Source organism: Stegostoma tigrinum, chromosome 16 (assembly GCF_030684315.1).
Source record: "Stegostoma tigrinum isolate sSteTig4 chromosome 16, sSteTig4.hap1, whole genome shotgun sequence".
In the NCBI taxonomy this organism is placed as follows: Eukaryota; Metazoa; Chordata; class Chondrichthyes; order Orectolobiformes; family Stegostomatidae; genus Stegostoma; species Stegostoma tigrinum.
In genome coordinates this window covers 10,387,717-10,413,578 of record NC_081369.1, presented here as the reverse complement: position 1 = coordinate 10,413,578, position 25,862 = coordinate 10,387,717, and the positions used below count along the sequence as shown (strand labels likewise).

General features: G+C 46.7%; 1 protein-coding gene across 4 annotated transcripts in view; it reads right to left on the bottom strand.

Annotated features, from left to right (window-relative positions):
* Positions 1–25,862, bottom strand: part of bbs2 (Bardet-Biedl syndrome 2) — a 64,289-nt gene that overhangs the window by 13,291 nt on the left and 25,136 nt on the right. For all 4 annotated transcript variants that reach the window (XM_059651597.1, XM_059651599.1, XM_059651600.1 and 1 more), the window contains 6 exons: positions 21,309–21,444; positions 14,226–14,365; positions 13,683–13,827; positions 10,400–10,571; positions 8,876–9,005; positions 6,676–6,807 (listed from right to left, as the gene is read on the bottom strand). In XM_059651597.1, coding sequence (XP_059507580.1) covers positions 6,676–6,807; positions 8,876–9,005; positions 10,400–10,571; positions 13,683–13,827; positions 14,226–14,365; positions 21,309–21,444 — 855 coding nt within the window. The remainder of the gene's footprint in view (positions 1–6,675; positions 6,808–8,875; positions 9,006–10,399; positions 10,572–13,682; positions 13,828–14,225; positions 14,366–21,308; positions 21,445–25,862) is intronic.

The window sequence follows — 25,862 nt, the reverse complement described above, 5'->3', positions numbered from 1 at the left end:
AGGAAACCAGAGTTATGGAAGAAGCAAGCCATGTCAGCAGCACTGTTTTGGAAGGTGGCATCATCTGAACAGATGTGACGTAGGCAAAGGAAAGAGGAGAATGGATAGTCCTTGCATGACATGGAGTGTGAAGAGCTGTAATGATGGGAGTCAATGGCTTTGTCTTGGATGACACTGCACAGCTTATTCCCTGAAATGGAGAGAGAGGTCAAGGAAAGGAAGTGTCGGAAATGGATGATGTGAAAGTTATAGCAAGGTGGAAATTGGAGACAAAATAAACAAATTTTTCAACATCCTGGCGGGAGCATGATGCGGGACCAAAACAGTTATCGATGTACTGGTAAAATAGTTATGGGAGGAGCCAGTACAGGACTAGAACAAGGATTGTTCAACATAACCCATAAAGAGGCATGCATAACTGGGTCCCATGTGAGTGCCCATAGCCACTCCTTTTTCTCGGCAGAAGTGAGATGAATTAAAGAAGAAACTCTTCAGGGAGACAAGTTCAGCCAGCCAGAGGAGGGTAGTGGTGGATGGGGAATGTTCAGGCCTCAGGCTGAGAGTTTGCAGACCATCCTGATGGGGCATGGAGGTATAGCGGGATTGAACATCCATGGTGAAGGGCATCAGAGGGCATCATACTTCACTTCAGCTCTGATGAAGAATCATCTAGACTGAACACGTTAGCCTGCTCTCTATGGACACTGTCTGACCTGCTGTGACCTCCAGCTTTTATTGCTTTCACCACAGATTTCAGCATCTGCTGCAATTTGTTCCTCCGGAAGACTGGATGATTTCAAGGAGTTGGATATAGTACTTGGGGGAAAAGCATCTACATGCTGTTGAGTTGGATGATGAGCTCTGATATTATGAATGGGCAAGTAACCTTGAAAGACCAAATGGTCTAACTTTGCTCCATTTTTCAATGTTTCAATGAGACACATACCGTTTGTAAGAGAATTCCTGACATTGATATTTACAACTGAGAGCTCAACTGCTCCTTGACACAGAATTGACGATTTCTGCAAAAACAGAAGCTGTGAATTTAAATAACACAGATCAAAAAAGAGATCAGAAATGATAGAGAACTTTTCCTATGGAGAGATTTTTCTCTAAAGCCTTTGAGGTCATAAGGAAATTCACGAGTTAAGCTCTGAGCTGAGCTCCACACTGCCCTCCAACCCCACCACACCCGGCACCTTCCCCTGCAACCGCATGAAATGCTACACTTGCCCCCACACCTCCTCCCTCACCCCTATCCCAGGCCCCAAGATGACTTTACATATTAAGCAGAGGTTCACCTGCACATCTGTCAATGTGGTATACTGCATCCATTGTACCCCGTGTGGCTTCCTCTACATTGGGGAAACCAAGCGGAGGCTTGGGGACCGCTTTGCAGAACACCTCCGCTCGGTTCGCAACAAACAACTGCACCTCCCAGTCGCAAACCATTTCCACTCCCCCTCCCATTCTCTTGATGACATGTCCATCATGGGCCTCCTGCACTGCCACAATGATGCCACCCGAAGGTTGCAGGAACAGCAACTCATATTCCGCCTGGGAACCCTGCAGCCATATGGTATCAATGTGGACTTCACCAGTTTCAAAATCTCCCCTTCCCCCACTGCATCCCTAAACCAGCCCAGTTCATCCCCTCCCCCCACTGCACCACACAACCAGCCCAGCTCTTCCCCCCCACCCACTGCATCCCAAAACCAGTCCAACCTGTCTCTGCCTCCCTAACCGGTTCTTCCTCTCACCCATCCCTTCCTCCCACCCCAAGCCGCACCCCCAGCTACCTACTAACCTCATCCCACCTCCTTGACCTGTCCGTCTTCCCTGGACTGACCTATCCCCTCCCTACCTCCCCACCTACACCCTCTCCACCTATCTTCTTTACTCTCCATCTTCGGTCCGCCTCCCCCTCTCTCCCTATTTATTCCAGTTCCCTCCCCCCATCCCCCTCTCTGATGAAGGGTCCAGGCCCGAAACGTCAGCTTTTGTGCTCCTGAGATGCTGCTTGGCCTGCTGTGTTCATCCAGCCTCACATTTTATTATCTTGGAATCTCCAGCATCTGCAGTTCCCATTATCTCTGATACTATTTTAACCTCACTGCGAAGCCTCTTCCAGGGATGCCTAACCTGAAGAAGTTACCCTCCTCCCTCCGGACCAACCTCAGGGAATCTCTCTCCCATTGCAACTCTCTTGTAATCTCTTCGGCCTTGAAACTGCTCGACCATGTCCTGAAGCAAACCAGGTACCACAGCCACATCACCTTTCTCAGCACCTGCCTACGGAACCAGATCATCCCCAAGGGACTACAGTCCACATTTCAGCCTTCCCAATTTGGCCCCAACCGTGACCACCTCTACACCCAGAATATTCAGACCCTTCAGAAGCGGTTCTCCCTGCGAGTCCTGAAACAGACACTCGCAGCCATGCGCCGGCACCTCCAGGCACTGCAATCCAGCCTGCCCCAGCTCAGAGCCTCCCTCTCCCAGACCTGCAAAGGACCCCTGCTGTTTTTCATCCTCCGCAGGATCCACAGACTGAACACCCAGTTCCACTCAGCTTTACTGGACACCAAAAATCGTAAGTACAACCAACTCACTGGCCCCTGCCACCCACAAGAGGATTCCTGCGCCTCCCAAATCCCGACTCTGTCCCTGCCCCTCCCCCACCATGCACCCGCCGCCATTGACCATGAGGACACGGCCGGAGACCCCACCGATGACGTCACATCGGCCTCCGCCGGCCACAGAACTTCCGGAACTGCTGCTGCAGTCACCACCTCCACGTCCAGGTACTACAGCCCACACACCACCCTCACCTCAGCTGCTGCCGCCCACCCCGATCCTCCCACCGCCGACGGAACCCCGCCCACGGTCGACGCCGACGGAACCCCGCCCACGGTCGACGCCGACGGAACCCCGCCCACGGCCGACGGAACCCCGCCCACGGCCGACGACATCATCGCTCCGCCCACAACCTCCACAGCCTGCAACCCCAGAGAAGACAGCCACCCTGAGCCCTGCCGAATCTTCACCATCCCCCCAGACCTCCCACTGACTGAGGACGAACGGTCAGTCCTGAGCAAGGGGCTCACCTTTGTCCCCCTACAACCACACATCAACGAATACCAGTCACGGTCGGACATAGAGCAGTTTTTCCGCCGTCTTCGCCTCCACGCCTACTTCTTCAACCGGGAACCCAACCCTCCTTCCACTGACCCCTTCACCCGCTTCCAACACAAGTCCTCCTCCTGGACACCACCCCCAGGCCTCCTACCCTCCCTCGACCTCTTCATCTCCAACTGCCGTCGAGACATTAACCGCCTCAACCTCTCCACCCCTCTCACCCACTCCAACCTCTCCCCCGCAGAACGGGCAGCCCTCCGCTCCCTCCGCTCCAACCCCAACCTCACCATCAAACCCGCAGACAAGGGTGGCGCAGTGGTAGTATGGCGTACTGACCTCTACATCGCCGAGGCCAGACGCCAACTCTCCGACACCACCTCCTACCGCCTCCTCGATCATGACCCCACACCCGAGCACCAAACCATCATCTCCAACACCATTCATGACCTCATCACCTCAGGGGACCTCCCACCCACAGCCTCCAACCTCATTGTTCCCCAACCCCGCACGGCCCGTTTCTATCTCCTTCCCAAAATCCACAAACCTGCCTGCCCTGGTCGACCCATCGTCTCAGCCTGCTCCTGCCCCACCGAACTCATCTCCACCTATCTGGACTCCATTTTCTCCCCTTTGGTCCAGGAACTCCCCACCTATGTCCGTGACACCACCCACGCCCTCCACCTCCTCCAGGACTTCCAATTCCCTGGCCCCCAACACCTCATATTCACCATGGACGTCCAGTCCCTGTACACCTGCATTCCGCATGGAGATGGCCTCAAGGCCCTCCGCTTCTTCCTGTCCCGCAGGCCCGACCAGGCCCCCTCCACCGACACTCTCATCCGCCTAGCGGAACTCGTCCTCACACTCAACAACTTCTCTTTTGACTCCTCCCACTTCCTACAGACTAAGGGGGTGGCCATGGGCACCCGCATGGGCCCCAGCTATGCCTGCCTCTTTGTAGGTTACGTGGAACAGTCCATCTTCCGCACCTACACAGGCCCCAAACCCCACCTCTTCCTCCGGTACATTGATGACTGTATCGGCGCCGCCTCTTGCTCCCCAGAGGAGCTCGAACAGTTCATCCACTTCACCAACACCTTCCACCCCAACCTTCAGTTCACCTGGGCCATCTCCAGCACATCCCTCACCTTCCTGGACCTCTCAGTCTCCATCTCAGGCAACCAGCTTGTAACTGATGTCCATTTCAAGCCCACCGACTCCCACAGCTACCTAGAATACACCTCCTCCCACCCACCCTCCTGCAAAAATTCCATCCCCTATTCCCAATTCCTCCGCCTCCGCCGCATCTGCTCCCACGATAAGACATTCCACTCCCGCACATCCCAGATGTCCAAGTTCTTTAAGGACCGCAACTTCCCCCCCACGGTGATTGAGAACGCCCTTGACCGCGTCTCCCGCATTTCCCGCGACACATCCCTCACACCCCGCCCCCGCCACAACCGCCCCAAGAGGATCCCCCTCGTTCTCACACACCACCCTACCAACCTCCGGATACAACGCATTATCCTCCGACACTTCCGCCATTTACAATCCGACCCCACCACCCAAGACATTTTTCCATCCCCACCCCTGTCTGCTTTCCGGAGAGACCACTCTCTCCGTGACTCCCTTGTTCGCTCCACACTGCCCTCCAACCCCACCACACCCGGCACCTTCCCCTGCAACCGCAGGAAATGCTACACTTGTCCCCACACCTCCTCCCTCACCCCCATCCCAGGCCCCAAGATGACATTCCACATTAAGCAGAGGTTCACCTGCACATCTGCCAATGTGATATACTGCATCCACTGTACCCGGTGCGGCTTTCTCTACATTGGGGAAACCAAGCGGAGGCTTGGGGACCGCTTTGCAGAACACCTCCGCTCAGTTCGCAACAAACAACTGCACCTCCCAGTCGCAAACCATTTCCACTCCCCCTCCCATTCTCTTGATGACATGTCCATCATGGGCCTCCTGCACTGCCACAATGATGCCACCCGAAGGTTGCAGGAACAGCAACTCATATTCCGCCTGGGAACCCTGCAGCCATATGGTATCAATGTGGACTTCACCAGTTTCAAAATCTCCCCTTCCCCCACTGCATCCCTAAACCAGCCCAGTTCATCCCCTCCCCCCACTGCACCACACAACCAGCCCAGCTCTTCCCCCCCACCCACTGCATCCCAAAACCAGTCCAACCTGTCTCTGCCTCCCTAACCGGTTCTTCCTCTCACCCATCCCTTCCTCCCACCCCAAGCCGCACCCCCAGCTACCTACTAACCTCATCCCACCTCCTTGACCTGTCCGTCTTCCCTGGACTGACCTATCCCCTCCCTACCTCCCCACCTACACCCTCTCCACCTATCTTCTTTACTCTCCATCTTCGGTCCGCCTCCCCCTCTCTCCCTATTTATTCCAGTTCCCTCCCCCCATCCCCCTCTCTGATGAAGGGTCCAGGCCCGAAACGTCAGCTTTTGTGCTCCTGAGATGCTGCTTGGCCTGCTGTGTTCATCCAGCCTCACATTTTATTATCTTGGAATCTCCAGCATCTGCAGTTCCCATTATCACAGGATCATAGCATTGCCCATCTTCCTTATCTAATCGAAAGAATGCCATATTGGACAATACTGAAGAGGACGACGACTGGAAACTTGCACAAATATAACCAATTAGACCTGTTGTGATGAGTTATATAGACATTTCATAGGATTATGTTGGACATATAGCAAAGAAATAGGTCATTTAACTTAATCAATCCATATTAGTATGAATCCTCAATACTGGGTTCTTCCACTTATTCTCATCTAAACCACTGCATCACTGATAATCATGGCAAACAGCACTAATGTGAAGGCTGAAACAGCTTTCCTACACAAGGCCCATTCAGCAATGAAGAACAGTAACGTCTTACATTGATTGGAGAATCAAGGCTGCCTGAAAAGGGAATCTGAAAAGAGGTTTGCTCTTTTGTCAACGGAAATCTAGTAACATCAAAGCAACAGTAGAGTTGTATGTACATTTCTGGGGAGTCAAAACAGATAAACGCCAAAAGCAGTTCAGACTCAACAAAACAATACCAGAGGTAACAAATTACAAGTAGGAGGAGAGATTTCAGAATCTTGGATGATCTTCAAAATGGGGCAATGAATGGATAAAATGAAATTCAATTAAAGTTCTTAAAATTATTTAGAAATTTAACAGTGTAAGTGAGAGAAGACTACCTTGTCTGATAGGTAAGCCAATTAGGAAGATTATTATGGTAAAATTATTCCATGAAAATCAAGCTTAGGCACAAAATACAAGTGAAGCAAATACCACTGCACCTTTTAAGAAATAGATAGATGTTGGAAGTCAAGGAAAACATGAAACTGTGGAAACACAGCAAAACTGTGACACGAGGTTGGATTACTCTAGCATGTCAGTCCATGAATATGATGGTTGCAGTGGCATCCTTCTCTGTTGCGAACTTCTACAGGTCTGTAGTATTGTTTGTAAAATAAATTTATTTTTTCAGCCAGTTTAGTACACTAATCTTACCTCTCCATTTGCATTCATTTTAATGTTGAGCTGTCCACCATCTCTTAGAGTTGTGAAGCAGACATCTAATGGCATACTGGTACATTGAATGTCATTAGGTATAAGGAAGTTCTGATTCATCCACATCACAACCTTAAAGAGCACAGAAAATGAGACAGAGAGGGGTAAGCATAACCAGACAGCTCTCCACATACCACAGAAGAAATTTATGTTCAGTAACTGCATCTGGTAGGTTCATATAGATTAACAGGAACTGTTAACTCAGCACCAACTAATTCTCAACACACATGACACCTACCCATCTCTCATAATTCAGCCATCTGCTTAATTTTAGTTGTTTTGAAGGCATTTTTTATCCAAACATGGGATGTGGGTCTTGCTGGCTGGTCATGCATTTATTGCCCATCCCTTGTTGCCTGGAGGGCATTTTAGAGTCGACAACATTGCTGAGGGGCTGAAATCACATGTAGTCCAGACCACATAAGGATGGCAATTTTTCTTTCCTAAAGGATATTAGTGACCTAGGCAGGTTTATACAACAATTGACAATGTTTGTCACTGGGCTAGATCTTTTATTAAATTCAAATTTCACCATACTGAAATTCAAACTCATTCCATTAGAATGTTAGCCTTGGGCCCTCAATTACTGGTTTTGTGGCATGACCATTAGGCCATTCCTCCCCAAATGAAACTAAAGCTTCAGACAGTCACACTGGTCCAAATTTAACAGGACCACCAACAGCTGGTTTGTAGGCGATGGTGGGCATTAAATTCAAAGGGGTATCCTGTTGGATACCCACTTGCCACAGAGCATCAGTAATTTTATGAAGGAAACATTTTAAAAGATATCCTGAAAGCAATTTGAAGAACATTGGTTTTGACATTAAAGGCCAGGAAGAGAGGTCCAGCTTATGATCCCACATCACCAAAGTGTAGCTGGTTTTGAAGTAGGTGGATAATGAAAGCCAAAGACAGAAGAGTGAGAAGAAAGCTCAAAAAGTAATGCGACTACCCATCAACCACAAATTGATCAACAGATTGATCAATAACTGACTTGTAATATGGTTTTGGAATTTTGTTTTTAAAAAGTGCTCATTCTTCCTTAGCATCTTATTTTGCCTTTTCCACTTCCTTTACCACTATTTTGTGCAGCCTTCCTATCTTTCTCCTTGTCTTTCTTGCTCTGCTTCTGTGGCAAACATTTTTTTTCCAAGGAACCACCAAGATTGAAACACATTACTCTTGAATGAAGTCAAAGAAAAAAATTATATGAAATGGTAGCTACTACAGAGGCGACTACAGTGAGAAACATATTGCATGCAATGCACAGCACATTCTTACCATTAAGTGTTTTCTTTTGAATTTCCTATTATTTACTGGCTTTTGTATATTTACATTAATTAACTCTAATTTTGGTCTCCACACATGGAAACGTTTCTCCTAACGAACCTAGTCATATGCATATAGTTATTAGGAAAGACTAAACGTGCTGTGGTTCTTTTACCTGCTAAAGAGGAAATCCTGATAGAAGTCTTTTATAGCAGCAGCAATCTACACACCCAGAAATGTGGGTAACAGAAAGGTGTGCTGAATCTAATAGCTGGGCTGCATTTGCATTTTCTTCCCATTGCTTGCCCACCAGCAGGCAAAATTGAACATCTGGCTCAATGTCATCTGGGAAAGCCTACAACAGGGAGATGAAACGAGAAAAAAAGAGCAATCTATGAAGGCGTATGGAGTGGGGAGGGCTGTTGCGGAGATGGACTCAATTCTTGGTAGAGATTGTGCATTGAGCAGAGATGCAGGGCAAGTTCAAAGGCTCATTACAGTGCTTTAAAGTGTGGGCACTTGCTATTCATACTTTTAGTCTCTCCTTTGCACAGACCTGTCCAGCTTAATCTTCTAACTGTACACTTCAATTTGAGTTTTAGTTTATCACACACCTCTTGTCCCTTCTGATGAATCCAGAACTCATTCTTTGCAAGTATTTTAAATCTTGGCAATATTCAGCTGTTTCACTTGTTCCTACAACATTCAAAATTACATGCTGGATAAAACTTAATTATTATGCCCTCAGTTATTTAAATGGTATTCAGCTTTACTAAACCTGTACTATAGTCAGTGGCCTTTCATCTTGGTTTCTAAATTAAGGATAACTAACGTAAGACGTAGGTGGTGATAAAGAAACGTTCTGACTTACCCTCTGCACACGATCACTGACTGTGAAGGTGACATAACTCTGAGGTTCAGAAGCAGTCCCTGGAGTGCACTGGGCATACATTGAGAACCGAGGCAGCTGCCTTGTCAGCTCGAATACGTGGAACTGCATGCTAAATAAAAATATCACAATATATCCAATTTCATCCAAAGAACTCCGCATTATTTTTCCTCCTACGGTACAACAATATGATTTTACAGCTACTTTTTCTCATTGGTATCGACTATCTCTTATAGTAAAGAGATCAAGTTCTCACAGTACTAAGTAATGTCCTGTAACTTATACACTTGCAGAAAAATGGAAACTGTTTCTAGGTTATATTTAGACATTACTGATTGCCCTCCTCTGGGTGAGAGAGTAATGCATCTAATTATTATAAATTCCCTTAATTGTTAAAGTAAATCCCCTTATTCACATCTCAGAAGCTTACAGTATTCACATAATAAACGTGAATTGCATTAACAGTCATGTTAATAAAAATTACCGGTATTCCACACAAAACTCTCAAAACAGCACAAATAAGTATGCATAATAGGAACATGATTAGGCCATCACCATTCATAGCAATCCATCCGTGTGCTCCCAAATCATTACCCTCACTCCTTTCCTGTTAACAACCTTACTCCAGCCAGTTACCAAACATTCTTTTAATAGGGACACACAGTAAAAAGTTAATTTGTTTTGATACAATTTTGAGCAATGCCACAGACTGAGTAGGTAGACAGTCTTTGGTTTAATGTTTTGTCCAAAAGACAGAGTTCGAACAACGTAAACCTTTCTCAGTGTGCACAAATATAAATGTGGTCAAATCCCAAGGAACAGCTTTAAATTTTATCCTTTCAGCTCAGATTCAACTGAGCAAACTGCCACACTGCCTCAGTAAATTTATATATACTTATGGTCCTAAGTTACAACAGATTTGTCTTGTCTCCCTCTCCAACATGGGATAGTTGCGTCTGTGTCTTATGCCTCACATTTTCCCTTGCAAATAGATTGAAGAAAATGAATATTCATACTGTCAACTTTTAATACATTGGAGAGTAAATGTTTGCCTCCAAAATGCGCATAAAGAAAGGTTTGACACTCTACATTAGTCAAGCTCACAATGGTATCTCAATGTAGTGTACTTTTCACATCTACCAATACTGGCATCTATCTGTCTCTATTGAAACAAAACCAGAAATTGCTGGAAAAACTCTGCAAGTCTGGCAGCATCTTTGGACAGAAAACAGAGTTAAAGTTTCGGGTCTAGTAACCCTTTTTCAGAACCAGGTTCCTGAAGGGTTACTGAAGCCAAAATGCAAACTCTGCTTTCTCTCCACAGATGCTGCCAGACCTGCTGAGTTTTTCCAGCGATTTCTGTTTTCCAGCATCCACAGTTTTTTTGTTTTCTGTCCTTATTAAGTTGGCTTCAAGCTGTATTGAAATAAAAGCATCTACAATTTACATATAATGCCATTGCGCAAGGGCACAACCAGACCTGTACCTTACTGCCCCACTGCTCACCTGTTTCTGTAGCCCACAAAAGCCTTGATATGCAGATCCACGGGGATATCTTTGGGTGGAACGATGGGGACAAAGATTTGTCCTGAGAGATTGTGTGCACTGGGATGAACCACATGAGACTCTCCGTCAAATATACCCTCAGCAAAGATAAGCACAGCCCGAATAATGGTATCTATATAAAGACACACACTTTATAAAATGAAGAAACAACTAGATCTAAAAAGATCACCCATATTTAACTGGAAAGGGCTGAGAAAAACAGCTTGGCGAATATAAAGGCAGAAGTAAGTTTTTGCAAGTACAGGAGATGCTTCCCCATGCCACTGCATGTTGTCCAATATTTTATTAACATTTGATTAAGGTACAGGGGTGGTGTTTGAAAAAATTACAAGTAAGTTTCAGTAAACTAATCCACCACTTTGCAAATAGGTAAAAATCACACTTGCGATAGCCAGACTTTTTTTCCCCCCCCAAGTGATGAGAGTTGAGGAAAAGCTGTTTGCTAAGATACTGGCAAAATACCCATTCTCTTCCTTAAAATAGTGATAGCAGAAATAATGCCATCATTAGAACACAATTATTTTTCTCAATAATGGGCTTGTAATAGATTGTGAAATGTGAGGCTGGATGAACACAGCAGGCCCAGCAGCATCTCAGGAGCACAAAAGCTGACGTTTCGGGCCTGGACCCTTCATCAGAGAGGGGGATGGGGTGAGGGTTCTGGAATAAATAGGGAGAGAGGGGGAGGCGGACTGAAGATGGAGAGAAAAGAAGATAGGTGGAGAGGAGAGTATAGGTGGGGAGGTAGGGAGGGGATAGGTCAGTCCAGGGAAGACGGACAGGTCAAGGAGGTGGGATGAGGTTAGTAGGTAGGAGATGGAGGTGTGGCTTGGGGTGGGAGGAAGGGATGGGTGAGAGGAAGAACAGGTTAGGGAGGCAGAGACAGGTTGGACTGGTTTTGGGATTCAGTGGGTGGAGGGGAAGAGCTGGGCTGGTTGTGTGGTGCAGTGGGGGGAGGGGATGAACTGGGTTGGTTTTGGGATGTGGTGGGGCAAGGGGAGATTTTGAAGCTGGTGAAGTCCACATTGATACCATTGGGCTGCAGGGTTCCCAAGCGGAATATGAGTTGCTGTTCCTGCAACCTTCGGGTGGCATCATTGTGGCACTGTAGGAGGCCCATGATGGACATGTCATCTAAAGAATGGGAGGGGGAGTGGAAATGGTTTGCGAATGGGAGGTGCAGTGGTTTATTGCGAACCGAGCAGAGGTGTTCTGCAAAGCGGTCCCCAAGCCTCCCCGCTTGGTTTCCTCAATGTAGAGGAAGCCACACCAGGTACAGTGGATGCAGTATACCACATTGGCAGATGTGCAGGTGAACCTCTGCTTAATGTGGAAAGTCATCTTGGGGCCTGGGATAGGGGTGAGGGAGGAGGTGTGGGGGCAAGTGTAGCATTTCATGCGGTTGCAGGGGAAGGTGCTGGGTGTGGTGGGGTTGGAGGGCAGTGTGGAGCGAACAAGGGAGTCACGGAGAGAGTGGTCTGTCCGGAAAGCAGACAGGGGTGGGGATGGAAAAATGTCTTGGGTGGTGGAGTCAGATTGTAGATGGCGCAAGTGTCGGAGGATGATGCGTTGTATCCGGAGGTTGGTGGGGTGGTGTGAGAGAACGAGGGTTATCCTCTTTGGGCGGTTGTGCCGGGGGCGGGGTGTGAGGGATGTGTTGCAGGAAATGCGGGAGACGCGGTCAAGGGCGTTCTCTTCCACTGTGGGGGGAAATTTGCGGTCCTTGAAGAACTTGGACATCTGGGATGTGCGGGAGTGGAATGCCTCATTGTGGGAGCAGATGCGGCGGAGGCGGAAGAATTGGGAATAGGGGATGGAATTTTTGCAGGAGGGTGGGTGGGAGGAGGTGTATTCTAGGTAGCTGTGGGAGTCGGTGGGCTTGAAATGGACATCAGTTACAAGCTGGTTGCCTGAGATGGAGACTGAGAGATCCAGGAAGGTGAGGGATGTGTTGGAGATGGCCCAGGTGAACTGAAGGTTGGGGTGGAAGGTGTTGGTGAAGTGGATGAACTGTTCGAGCTCCTCTGGGGAGCAAGAGGCGGCGCCGATACAGTCATCAATGTAACGGAGGAAGAGGTGGGGTTTGGGGCCTGTGTTGGTGCAGAAGAGGGACTGTTCCACGTAACCTACAAAGAGGCAGGCATAGCTGGGGCCCATGCGGGTGCCCATGGCCACCCCCTTAGTCTGTAGGAAGTGGTACCCGGTGTGGCTTCCTCTACATTGGGGAAACCAAGCGGAGGCTTGGGGACCGCTTTGCAGAACACCTCCGCTCGGGTCGCAATAAACAACCGCACCTCCCAGTCGCAAACCATTTCCACTCCCCCTCCCATTCTTTAGATGACATGTCCATCATGGGCCTCCTACAGTGCCACAATGATGCCACCCGAAGGTTGCAGGAACAGCAACTCATATTCCGCTTGGAAATCCTGCAGCCCAATGGTATCAATGTGGACTTAACCAGCTTCAAAATCTCCCCTTCCCCCACCGCATCCCAAAACCAGCCCCGTTTGTCCCCTCCCCCCACTGCACCACACAACCAGCCGAGCTCTTCCCCTCCACCCACTGCATCCCAAAACCAGTCCAACCTGTCTCTGCCTCCCTAACCTGTTCTTCCTCTCACCCATCCCTTCCTCCCACCCCAAGCCGCACCTCCATCTCCTACCTACTAACCTCATCCCACCTCCTTGACCTGTCCGTCTTCCCTGGACTGACCTATCCCCTCCCTACCTCCCCACCTATACTCTCCTCTCCACCTATCTTCTTTTTTCTCCATCTTCGGTCCGCCTCCCCCTCTCTCCCTATTTATTCCAGAACCTTCACCCCATCCCCCTCTCTGATGAAGGGTCCAGGCCCGAAACGTCAGCTTTTGTGCTCCTGAGATGCTGCTGGGCCTGCTGTGTTCATCCAGCCTCACATTTCATTATCTTGGATTCTCCAGCATCTGCAGTTCCCCTTATCACTTGTAATAGATTGTTTCTATTTTGCATGACAAGTAGCATTCAGATTCAACCAAACAACTGATTCAAAAATTTTGATCATGTTAATATACAAAATGATGGATTACTGCAATATTATAATCTCAATTTAACTTTTAAAATTCCAAATCAGAATCTAAAGAGGCCAAACCAAACATATATTCAATACAATATCAGTTAGGCACCCTGTTCATTGATGTTTTCTTGCTATCTGCAGCTTAAAACGTCTCAAGGCAAGGCAGACTCACCGTTGGATGTAGAAATGCTCAGCTCTACATGAGGATGTTGGTTGGCAGTGTCTACATTGACAGAAAGGCCTGTTTGCAGTTGTGTATTGGCTGGAATAATGCCTATTTGTCCATCCCCTTCTCCACCAAAGGCACTCAAGCCAACCTAACACAAATGCAAAATGTACACATTTGGTTAGCTCATCAGGCACCTACTTAATGTGCTCTGACATTCTGCCATGCCATAGTATTGCTCCTTGTATGTGACCCTAAGAAGCAGTCAGTAGCAAAGTGCAGGAGGACTTAAATTTCATTTTACACTGTCTCATCGGGCACATCTAAGGCAAGTAAAACATCGGTTAGACACATTGTACTTGCAGAACAGGGATGGAATGCAAGATAATTACAGAAAGAAAACTTATTTGAGTAAGCCAGATGAGTGGCCAAAGCAGAAAAATAGCAGTTTGAGCTTAGTGTGTCGAATCCTATAACACTTTTGAGAATGTTTTCAGCAAATGACAATTGACATCAGTAACAATAACTGTTGTTTAACGTCCTAACTACCTTTGAATTTTCTTCATAGTTACGCAGTTCGAGCAGCAAGTTCTGTTTCCGCTGGCTCAGCTCACGGATCAAGTCTTGTTCGGCATTTGTGTCCATCAAATTCCCTCTCATCTCTCGATCAGGAGGCAGATAACCTCGAACTACGGAGTGAAAGTCAAGAAATCTAGATTAGCTACTTCTCCTTTTCTTCTGAATCCTGATAGAGATCTCAGCCAAATGGGTGCTTTTTAAAATTGACAGTGGACAATCTGGGCTGAATTTTGACTGGGAGTGGCAACCGTTAGTCCACTAATTGTTTTTAGCTGGGAAATCTATCACAGTCTAAGAGGCGCCTGGCCACTCAGCAAAACAGTAGAGGCTGTGACTGGGACTGTAGGTTCTCCCCAACAGAAACACTTTGCGATGGGATCCTGACAACACCAAATCCAGACTGGCATGACTCGAAAGGCTGAATAGCCCATGCTGGCTTCTATTTTCCATGCTTCTCTGATGTAAGAAGAGTGTGTTGGTCAGGGTGCTGGGTAAACTGGGCAGGAAAGTGGCAATTGCAGTGAACAGAAGGAAGAATGCCTTTTTTGTTTCAGTAGGCTTCTCACAGTTAGGAAGGGGAGATCACATCCAGAATGAGGCACAGCCCATGTTAGTATATAGTTTGGGGACATTGGGGGCAGCGCAAGAATTCAGTTCAGTGGGGAAGAGGTACTTTTCGCTTGCTTTTTTGGCTCATGGTTTATAAAGTTTGTTTTAAAACAGGATGTTTTGAAGTCCAGGATCAGGGGCCCAACACAAAACAAAGTGACATCATTGCAAAACTGTATGTTTATTGTTTGGTAATTTGCTAATTTAGCTGCTAATTTGATTATCTACTGTAAGTTATTTTCAGATTGAAGGCAAATAGGAGAATTAGTAACAGATTACAAACTAAAAGACCAGTGGAAATTTTTTAAAAAACAAATTAAGAATTAAGTGAATAATATTGACATGCAGGTCCAGGTGGTGTCCTATCTGTATGATTTGACAGCTGGTGGACCCCAATGTGCTTCATAGTGATTACATCTGTGGCAAGTATCGGTCACTTGAGGAATTTTGGCTTTCAGTTATTCAGCTGGAGTCTGAGCTTCAAAAACTGCTACACGAGGGCAAGGAAGACATTATCTGAATGCTGAGATTGAGGAGGCAGTCATACTCTTTGATTAAATACCTCAAATTTGGTCAGTGGTCAGGTATAGGAGGGTATGATTATGAGTGAGGCAGGCAGAGGGATCCAGAACATAGTACTGATCAAGCCTCAGCCCCTGAGCTTGTCTAACAGGTTTCAGATTGTTGTTCATTGTGTGGATGAGGGTGGGAGCTGTAGAGAGGATGCGCAAACTGACCATGCTTGGTACAGGAAGCCATTCAAAAGCAGGGAGAAAAAGAGAAATGTACTTGTAATTGAAAAGTAGGGGAAAAGACTCTGTTTTCTCTGTGGCCAGAATCAAGAGTCCCAAAAGCTGCGCTGAATACCTGGTGCCCACGTCGAGGATCTCTCACCTGGGTTGCAGAGGAACTTGGAGTAGAGGAAAAAGATCCAGTTGTCGTGGTCTACTTAGGTACCAATGAGAGAAGTAAAAAGTGGTTCTGCTGAGGGAATATGAGCATCTAGAGGCTAAATTAAAAAGAAGTTCTAAAAAGTTACTAACTTCCAGATTACTACCTCAAGTATGGATTTGAATTCACAGGACATTGGAATCAATACTGGGGAAGGAGGAAGCTGTTCCAATAAAGGCGGTTGGTGATGGTACTGTACCCTGTCAAGTCTTAAAATTGTTAGTGATGTGGTAGATTATTACCAGAAAATAAAAAGAGAAAAAGTGTGAATGTCATATTGCACCAAAAAACCATAAGTGTTGGGAAAGTCAGTAACAGAACAAACTTAAAAGCTTTGTATCTGAATTCACAAGCATTCAGAATAAGATAGACAAACCAATGGAACAAATTGAGTTAAATCAAGGTTTCTTTTTAGTTCATCTGTGGGACGTGGGCTTTGCCAGCTGGCCAGCACTTGTTGCACATCCCTTGTTGCATTTGAGGTGATGGTGGTGAGCTGCTGTTTCAACTGTTGCAGTCTACCTGCTGTGGGTTGATCCACAATGCTGTGAGAGAGAAAATTCCAGGATTTTGACCCAGTGACAGTGAACAAACGGGGATATATTTCCAAGTTCAGGATGGCATGTGGCTTGGAATGGAACTTGAAGGTGGTGGTGATCCCATGTATCTGCTGCCCTTTCCCTTCTAGGTGGAAGTGGTTATGGGTTTGGAAAGTATTGTCAATGCTAACGCCCAGGACGTTGATAGTGGAGCATTCAGTCATGGTAATACCATTTACTGTCAAAGAACTTTAGATTGTCTCTTATTGATGATGGTCATACACTGGCATTTGAGAGGCGCAAATGTTACTTGTCACTTATCAGCCCAAACCTAGATATTGTCCAGATCTTCTGACATTTGAACATGGAAGGCTTCAATATCTGAGGAATCATGAATGATACTGAACATTGTGCAATAATTAGTGAACATCCCCACTTCTGACCTTATGATGGAGAGATGCTTACTGATGAAGCAGTCGAAGATGTTGGGCTAAGGACATACCCTGAGGAAAGCTGGTCACAAGGACATTAAACTAGTTAACTGGATAAGGGGCTTTCAAAGCAGTACTTAGGGTATTGTACTTAAATGTGCAAAGTAAACAAAGCAAAGGAAATGAGCTTGTCGTAAAGGTTGAAATTGGAGGGTAGGATGTAGTGAACATTGCAGCTACATGGCTACAAGCGGATGAGGGCCAGGAGCTAAATATGCATAGATATGCAAACTATCAAAAACACAGGCAAATGGGCAAAGGGCCAAAAGTTAATGAAACGTGAGGCTGGATGAACACAGCAGGGCCAGCAGCATCTCAGGAGCACAGAAGCTGACGTTTCGGGCCTAGACCCTTCATCAGAGAGGGGGATGGGGTGAGGGTTCTGGAATAAATAGGGAGAGAGGGGGAAGCGGACTGAAGATGGAGAGAAAAGGAGATAGGTGGAGAGTATAGGTGGGGAGGTAGGGAGGGGATAGGTCAGTCCAGGGAAGACGGACAGGTCAAGGAGGTGGGATGAGGTTAGTAGGTAGGAGATGGAGGTGCGGCTTGGGGTGGGAGGAAGGGATGGTGAGAGGAAGAACAGGTTAGGGAGGCAGAGACAGGTTGGACTGGTTTTGGGATGCAGTGGGTGGAGGGGAAGAGCTCGGCTGGTTGTGTGGTGCAGTGGGGGGAGGGGATGAACTGGGCTGGTTTTGGGATGCGGTGGGGGAAGGGGAGATTTTGAAGCAGGTGAAGTCCACATTGATACCATTGGGCTGCAGGGTTCCCAAGCGGAATATGAGTTGCTGTTCCTGCAACCTTCGGGTGGCATCACTGTGGCACTGCAGGAGGCCCATGATAGACATGTCATCTAAAGAATGGGAGGGGGAGTGGAAATGGTTTGCGACTGGGAGGTGCAGTTGTTTATTGCGAACCGAGCGGAGGTGTTCTGCAAAGCGGTCCCCAAGCCTCCGCTTGGTTTCCCCAATGTAGAGGAAGCCACACCGGGTACAATGGATGCAGTATACCACATTGGCAGATGTGCAGGTGAACCTCTGCTTAATATGGAAAGTCAACTTGGGGCCTGGGATAGGGGTGAGGGAGGAGGTGTGGGGGCAAGTGTAGCATTTCCTGCGGTTGCAGGGGAAGGTGCCGGGTGTGGTGGGGTTGGAGGGCAGTGTGGAGCGAACAAGGGAGTCACGGAGAGAGTGGTCTCTCCGGAAAGCAGACGAGGGTGGGGATGGAAAAATGTCTTGGGTGGTGGGGTCGGATTGTAGATGGCGAAAGTATCGGAGGATGATGCGTTGTATCCGGAGGTTGGTGGGGTGGTGTGTGAGAACGAGGGGGATCCTCTTTGGGCGGTTGTGGCGGGGGCGGGGTGTGAGGGATGTGTTGTGGGAGACGCGGTCAAGGGCGTTCTCAACCACTGTGGGGGGAAAGTTGCGGTCCTTGAAGAACTTGGACATCTGGGATGTGCGGGAGTGGAATTGCCTCATCGTGGGAGCAGATGCGGCGGAGGCGGAGGAATTGGGAATAGGGGATGGAATTTTTGCAGGAGGGTGGGTGGGAGGAGGTGTATTCTAAGTAGCTGTGGGAGTCAGTGGGCTTGAAATGGACATCAGTTACAAGCTAGTTGCCTGAGATGGAGACTGAGAGGTCCCGGAAGGTGAGGGATGTGCTGGAGATGGCCAGGTGAACTGAAGGTTGGGGTGGAAGGTGTTGGTGAAGTGGATGAAATGTTCGAGCTCCTCTAGGGAGCAAGAGGCGGCGCCGATACAGTCATCAATGTTACGGAGGAAGAGGTGGGGTTTGGGGCCTATGTAGGTGCGGAAGAGGGACTGTTCCACGTAACCTACAAAGAGGCAGGCATAGCTGGCCCATGCGGGTGCCCATGCTACGCCTGCCTCTTTGCTACATCCCTCACCTTCCGGGACCTCTCAGTCTCCATCTCAGGCAACCAGCTTGTAACTGATGTCCATTTCAAGCCCACCGACTCCCACAGCTACCTAGAATACGCCTCCTCGCACCCACCCTCCTGCAAAAATTCCATCCCCTATTCCCAATTCATCCACCTCCGCTGCATCTGCTCCCACGATGAGGCATTCCACTCCCACATATCCCAGGACCGCAACTTTCCCCCCACAGTGGTCGAGAATGCCCTTGACCACGTCTCCCGCATTTCCCGCAATACATCCCTCACACCCCGCCCCCGCCACAACCGCCCAAAGAGGATCCCCCTTGTTCTCACACACCACCCCACCAACCTCCGGATACAACGCATCATCCTCCGACACTTTCGCCATCTACAATCCGACCCCACCACCCAAGACATTTTTCCATCCCCACCCTCGTCTGCTTTCCGGAGAGACCACTCTCTCCGTGACTCCCTTGTTCGCTCCACACTGCCCTCCAACCCCACCACACCCGGCACCTTCCCCTGCAACCGCAGGAAATGCTACACTTGCCCCCACATCTCCTCCCTCACCCCTACCCCAGGCCCCAAGATGGCTTTCCATATTAAGCAGAGGTTCACCTGCACATCTGCCAATGTGGTATACTGCATCCATTGTACCCGGTGTGGCTTCTTCTACATTGGGGAAACCAAGCGGAGGCTTGGGGACCGCTTTGCAGAATACCTCCGCTTGGTTCGCAATAAACAACTGCACCTCCCAGTCGCAAACCATTTCCACTCCCCCTCCCATTCTTTAGATGATATGGCCATCATGGCCCTCCTGCAGTGCCACAATGATGCCACCCAAAGGTTGCAGGAACAGCAACTCATATTCCGCTTGGGAACCCTGCAGCCCAATGGTATCAATGTGGACTTAACCAGCTTCAAAATCTCCCCTTCCCCCGCCGCATCCCAAAACCAGTCCAACCTGTCTCTGCCTCCCTAACCTGTTCTTCCTCTCACCCATCCCTTCCTCCCACTCCAAGCCGCACCTCCATCTCCTACCTACTAACCTCATCCCACCTCCTTGACCTGTCCGTCTTCCCTGGACTGACCTATCCCCTCCCTACCTCCCCACCTATACTCTCCTCTCCACCTATCTTCTTTTCTCTCCATCTTCGTTCCGCCTCCCACTCTCTCCCTATTTATTCCAGAACCCTCACCCCATCCCCCTCTCTGATGAAGGGTCTAGGCCCGAAACGTCAGCTTCTGTGCTCCTGAGATGCTGCTGGGCCTGCTGTGTTCATCCAGCCTCACATTTTATTATCAGAGGATTGTTCTATTTGGATTTCCAGTAGGCCTTTGACAAGGTGCCATATAGGAGGCTGCTAAATAATGTAAAATCCTATTGTGTTCAGGGCAAGGTGCTGCCATGGAAAGGGGATTAGTTGTCTGGCAGAAGGTATAGAGTGGGGATAAAGAGGCCTTTTTCAGGATGACAGCCGTTGATTGTAGTAGAGTCCCATATGAGGTCAGTATTGGGACTGTATCCATTCATGTTGTAGATTAATGATCTGGACATTGTTGCTAAATTTGCAGATAACACAAAGACAGGTTGAGGGACAGGCTGTTTTGAGGAGGCTGCAAAAGGACTTAGACAGGCTAAGAAAGTGGGCAAAGAAATGACAGGAGGAATACGATGTTGGAAAGTGTGGGGTTAAACACTTTAGTAGTAAGTACAAAGGCACAGATTACTTTCTAAACGGGGAAAGGCTTTGGAAATATGAAGCACTAAAGGACTTAGGAATCCTCATTCAAGATTCTCTTAAGATTAACGTGTAGGCGCAGTTGGCACTTAGGAAGGCAAATGTAATGTTAGCATTCATTTGGAGAAAGCTAGAATACGAGAGCAGTGAAGGACTGCTGAGGCTGTACAAGGCTCTGCTCAGACAGTATTTAGAATATTGAGAGCAGTTTTGGGTCCCATATCTTTGGGAGGATGTGCTGGCTTTAGAAGGAATCCAAAGGAGGTTTACAAGAATGATCTTGCAGCTGAACAGCTTGTCATATGAGCAGTTGAGGCTCTGGTTTGAAGGACGTGGTACGTATTTCACTGAAATGTGCATATTAGTGAGAGGCTTGGATACAATGGTCATGAGGAACATGTTTCCACTGGCAGGAGACTAGGACTCAAGTGTACAGCCTCACAGTTAGGGGAAGATCTTTAAAACTGAGATAAGAAGGAATTTCTTCAGTCAGAGTGACGGATTTTGAATTTTGCTAGAGAAGGCTGTGAATGCCAAATCATTATATGCTGATAATTCATACCCATAAAGAATCATTGGACTGCAGAATGCAAGAATGCTGTTTTTATTCTTTCCAACCTAACTGCAACTGTCTTAAAGTGACCATAACCAGGTGAGATGAACTAATTCGATGCAGAGCACAGATCTAGTTCATACTATTTGATCTGTATATCTTATCATTATTTCAGAGATCTAAGCCATTTCCCTACACACAATACAGTACATTGGGGTTAATGGTGAATTGCTGATTAGAATCTACTCCAGTCAGCAAAAGATGCATGGTCTACCTTCCCCTTCAACCGAGCAGCAGATGAGCTGCTTCTGTCCATCCATCCTGTAGTCTTCCTCCACAATTCCCGCAACACAAGAGGTGAAGTTGTCCTTGAAGATGACTTCACCAGTACGGTCACTGCGTGCATCAATCTGCCAGGTAATTCAAAGACAATATCACTAACGATCATCCATCCTAATGCCAATAATACAGATGGCAAGTAAATAAGTATACTTTGCATTTCTGACTGTAAATTCCCTGCCCTTTTCCAAGGTTTCACTTCAATCCTCTACCTTTTTATAAAGATTGTTACCAGGTGCGTGACTGAACTATAGATTCTGCTGTCCAATTTTACCTTCCTGGAAGGACGTGTATTCCCAAAAAGCAGAGATGTACTAAATGCATTATGAGACTGAGTAGCCATTGATTACATTTATCTGATAAATTATCACCAACTTTTTATACCATCGATGGCAGTGCAGTACTCCGGCACTACAAGACATCAGGTATACAATTACTGATAACAGGCAATAGGAAATTTTACAAAGTTGAGAGATGACCTGACATTAAATACAACTCATTGAAGAAAAGTCAATGGCAGTCAGTGGGGCGTGAGATTCCGTCCCCACCCAGAGTTTGGTGGATGTCAGGAAATTGCTGCCATTGAGTTTTTTGGTGCCAGCGTGCTGTACATATTTTTTGTTTGGTCTCAGCATACCAGAGCTTTGAGAGTCAGGGAGCAGAGGTGACTGTACCGCAGCCATCACTAGGGAGGTGGTGTTGGGCCAGCTGCAAGTTCTGAAGGTGGATAAATGACCTGAACCAGATGGACTACACCCCAAGGTTCTGAAAGAGAAAGCTGAGGAGATTGTACAAGCATTGATGGTGATGTTTCAGGAATCACTGGAGTCAAGTACAGTCCCAGAGGACTGGAAAATTGCTAATGGAACATCCATGTTTAAGAAGGGAGAAGCAAAGGAAAGAAAATTATAAGCTGGGTGGCTTGATGTTGGTCATTGCCAAGATTTTAAGAGTCCGTTATTAACGATGAGATTGTAGACTACTTTGTAAAATATGTACTCAATACAGCTTCAACAAGGGGATGTAACACTTGACAAATCTGTTAGAATTCTTTGAGGAGGTAACGAGCGAGTTAGACAAATCATAGCCAATGGAAAGGATCTATTTGGATTTCCAGAAGGCCTTTGACAAGGTGCTGCACAGGATGCTGCAAGATACAATAAAAGCCCAAGGTGTTCGGGGCAAGGTACGTGCATGGATGGAGAATTGGCTGATTGACAGAAAGTAGAGACTATGGATAAAGGGGTCTTTTCAGGATGGCAGCAAGTGACTAGTGGATTTCCACTGGCATTAACAATCAGAACAGGCAATCTGAGAGCATTGTTGCCAAGTCTGCAGATGACAAAAGGTACACACTTTGGTAGAAGCATAAGAATAGAAGTGTAGACAATTTTCTAAATGGGGAAAGGCTTACAAGGGACTTAGGAGTCCTACTTCAAGATTCTCTTAAGGCTAACATGCAGTTTCAGTTGGCAGAAAGAAAGGTAAATACAGCGTTAGCGTTCACTACTGGAATTATTAGGGCTAGAATACAAGAGCAGGTATGTGCTGCTGAGGATATACAGTCTGTTTTGGAGTGTTACCCACCTCCACCACCCCCCGCCCCCAACCTTACTGGGAACAAAGACTCAGAAGACAGGCAGGATTCAGGCAATGGCAGACTTTTATTCAAGCAACAACTGGTTAGTGCAGGGAGAGGGCCAAATAGCTTCCCCGTATCTGGCCTCAACGTGAGTACCCAGTCGTTCTCTTTAATCTATGGCTCAGATCAGAAGAAAGATCAATGATGCACTCTGATTTTTAGTGAAACACAGCATTTTTACACATTTTGTGATACAACAATCATATACAGTATGGTCACTGTGTCCCTCCTCCTTATTCCATACAACCAATCCATAATGATCAATGATGAACATTGTTATGGACAGCTCCAGGTTCCCATGATATCACGGTGTTTAACAAACATTATAATTGCCAGGCCTTGGGATGGATCTTTCTATGCATCATATTAATTCACATTCCAAAATTACTGTTTATTGTCCTTAGGGTTTGTCCTAGACTTGCTTATCTCTAAGGACTGCTTGAATTCTGTTATTCAATGTATTCTGTGCTGTCTCAATCAAGTTCTGTTATTCCTCATATTTCCTGCTATACCTATATATATAGATACAAAAGACAGTTGATTTTTACTGACTGCTGTAAGATTTGTAGTATTAATTTCCCATCATAAAGTTAGTTGTACTTTTTAACAAGTAAGTTGCAAACAATTTCTTTCGTTCAGCATATGCCAGGCATCTTTCTAAGAGATATGGAAAGCGTTTCCTGAGACTAATTAACTTTGACGTTGAGGTTTAGATGTTTCTCCTCCTAATGTTTTGGTTAAATGTATATCACAATTATGCAGAAATCTATCTCTAAGATTATCTGAAGAATCTTTAATTAGAATCTCTTTCTTAATTTTGTCAAAAACTTCAAAAGAAACAGCTGATTATTACAAAAATAACTATCTGTTAATGAATTGAGCTGACTGCTTCATGAACTGAGATTTGTACCCCTTGTTCTAATTGGTGCTGTTCACCTATTGGGACAACATTTTCTCATTAATGAGGCTGGAATCAGTCACTTGTCTATCCTTAGCCATCCTCTCAACAAACTATCTTGGATAGTTGCATTTAGGGCCTTCCATGCACCTTGGAGTAGCCCTGTTTAAAGGTACCATTATGTTGTACTTAAATGCTGGACCAGGCTGTTCAATTCTACTTATTCCTTGTCAGCCATTTTGTGTCTTAATGCTGGAGCGAGCTTCATTCTGTGTAATCCTTGTTAGCTATTTTGTGTCTTTCAAACATGGGCTGCTCTTACAGACAGCAATTGACATATTGTGAGCAGTATTGGGCCCCATATCTCGGGAAGAATGTGCTGGTCTTGGAGAAGGTCCAGAGGTGGTTTAAAAGAATGATCTTGGGGATGAAGGCCTTATCAGATGAGGAGTGGGTGATGACTCTGGGTCTGAAATCGATGCAAGTTTAGCAGGATGAAGGGGGTGTCTCATTAAAAAACTTACCAAATACTGAGAAGTCTGTATTGTGTGAATGTGGAGATGATGTTTCCACTAGTAGGAGAAATGAGGATCTAAGGCCTAAGGGATAACCCTTTAAAACTGAGACTCTCCAAATCAAAGAATCTGGTGAACCTATGAAACTCATTGCCACAAAAAGCTAATGAGGCCAAGTCACTGAATCCACACAAGACAGTGATAGACAGGCTACTGATTAGTAAGACTTTCAAAGGCTAGGGGGAGAAGGCACTAGAACAGGATTGAGAAACACATCAGCCATGTTTGAATTGCGGATCAGACACAATGGGATGAAGGGTCTAATTTTGCTCCTATATCTAATAGTCTTATTTTATTGTAATTTCTGGCTGCATCTCCAGGACCAGGTTTCCTGCAATGGTGAACCCAATATTCTCTTATGCCACAGAATGTGAAAAGCCTTGGAGCAGAGGACAGCTAACAGTGGGTGCAGGATACCATACCTAAAAATAGATAGAATCATGGAATCCCCAGAGTAGGGAAACAGGCCATTTTGCCCAACAAGTCCACATTGACCCTCTGGAGGGCATCCCATCCAGACCTATTCCCCTACCCTATGCCGATAACCCTGCATTTCCCATGGCTAATGCACCTAACCTACACATCCCTAAACACTTTGGGCATTCCACCTAACTTGCACATCTCTGGACTGTAGGAGGAAACTGGAGCACCCGGTGGAAACCAAAGCAGGCACAGGATGAACGTGCAAACTCCATACAGGCAGTTGTCCGAGGTTGGAATCGAATCTGGGTCCTTGGCACCGAGAGGCAGGAGTGCTAACGACTGAGCCACCGTGCTGCCCCTTCTCACGTTGCTTGTTTAGTTTCTGCATCTTGGCTACTCTGCTGGTACTGGTAGCTGCAACCAATACTTGGTATTATTGTTCAGCAACTGAATTCATATTTTCTGCTGCCTTTTAGCAGTCTGACCATATTGAGACCTTTCTTTTTCTCCAAAAGGTCTTCCTTGGAAGCTTTGATCTGCATTGAAGTTATGATTAGCTCTATTATCCATTGAGACAACTTGGCTTCCAAAATAAATTGCAGGACCTGCTAATGAACTGATTGACTGATTCCTGTTGTCTGTAAAGCCTATAGATCCAAATGGCTTGTCTGCAGTTTACCTGTGCAGAAAACTAATTCTCCTGCACATTGCACAGTACAGCAGGGACATTCTGATCATTCTCAGACAGGCCCAAAGTAATGACTTCATGCAGCCTCTCATTTCCGACGGTTATCTTAGTTTTAACCACTTATTTATTCAGTTCTGTGACTGATAAATTTGAAAAGCACAATTCTATCCTTTGTTTATAAAGCCTTAATTTGGATATGACATTTGTGACCTTCCCACTTATGCTGGGCAATTTGATAGTCATCTTCCTAATGTTCCTTTCTG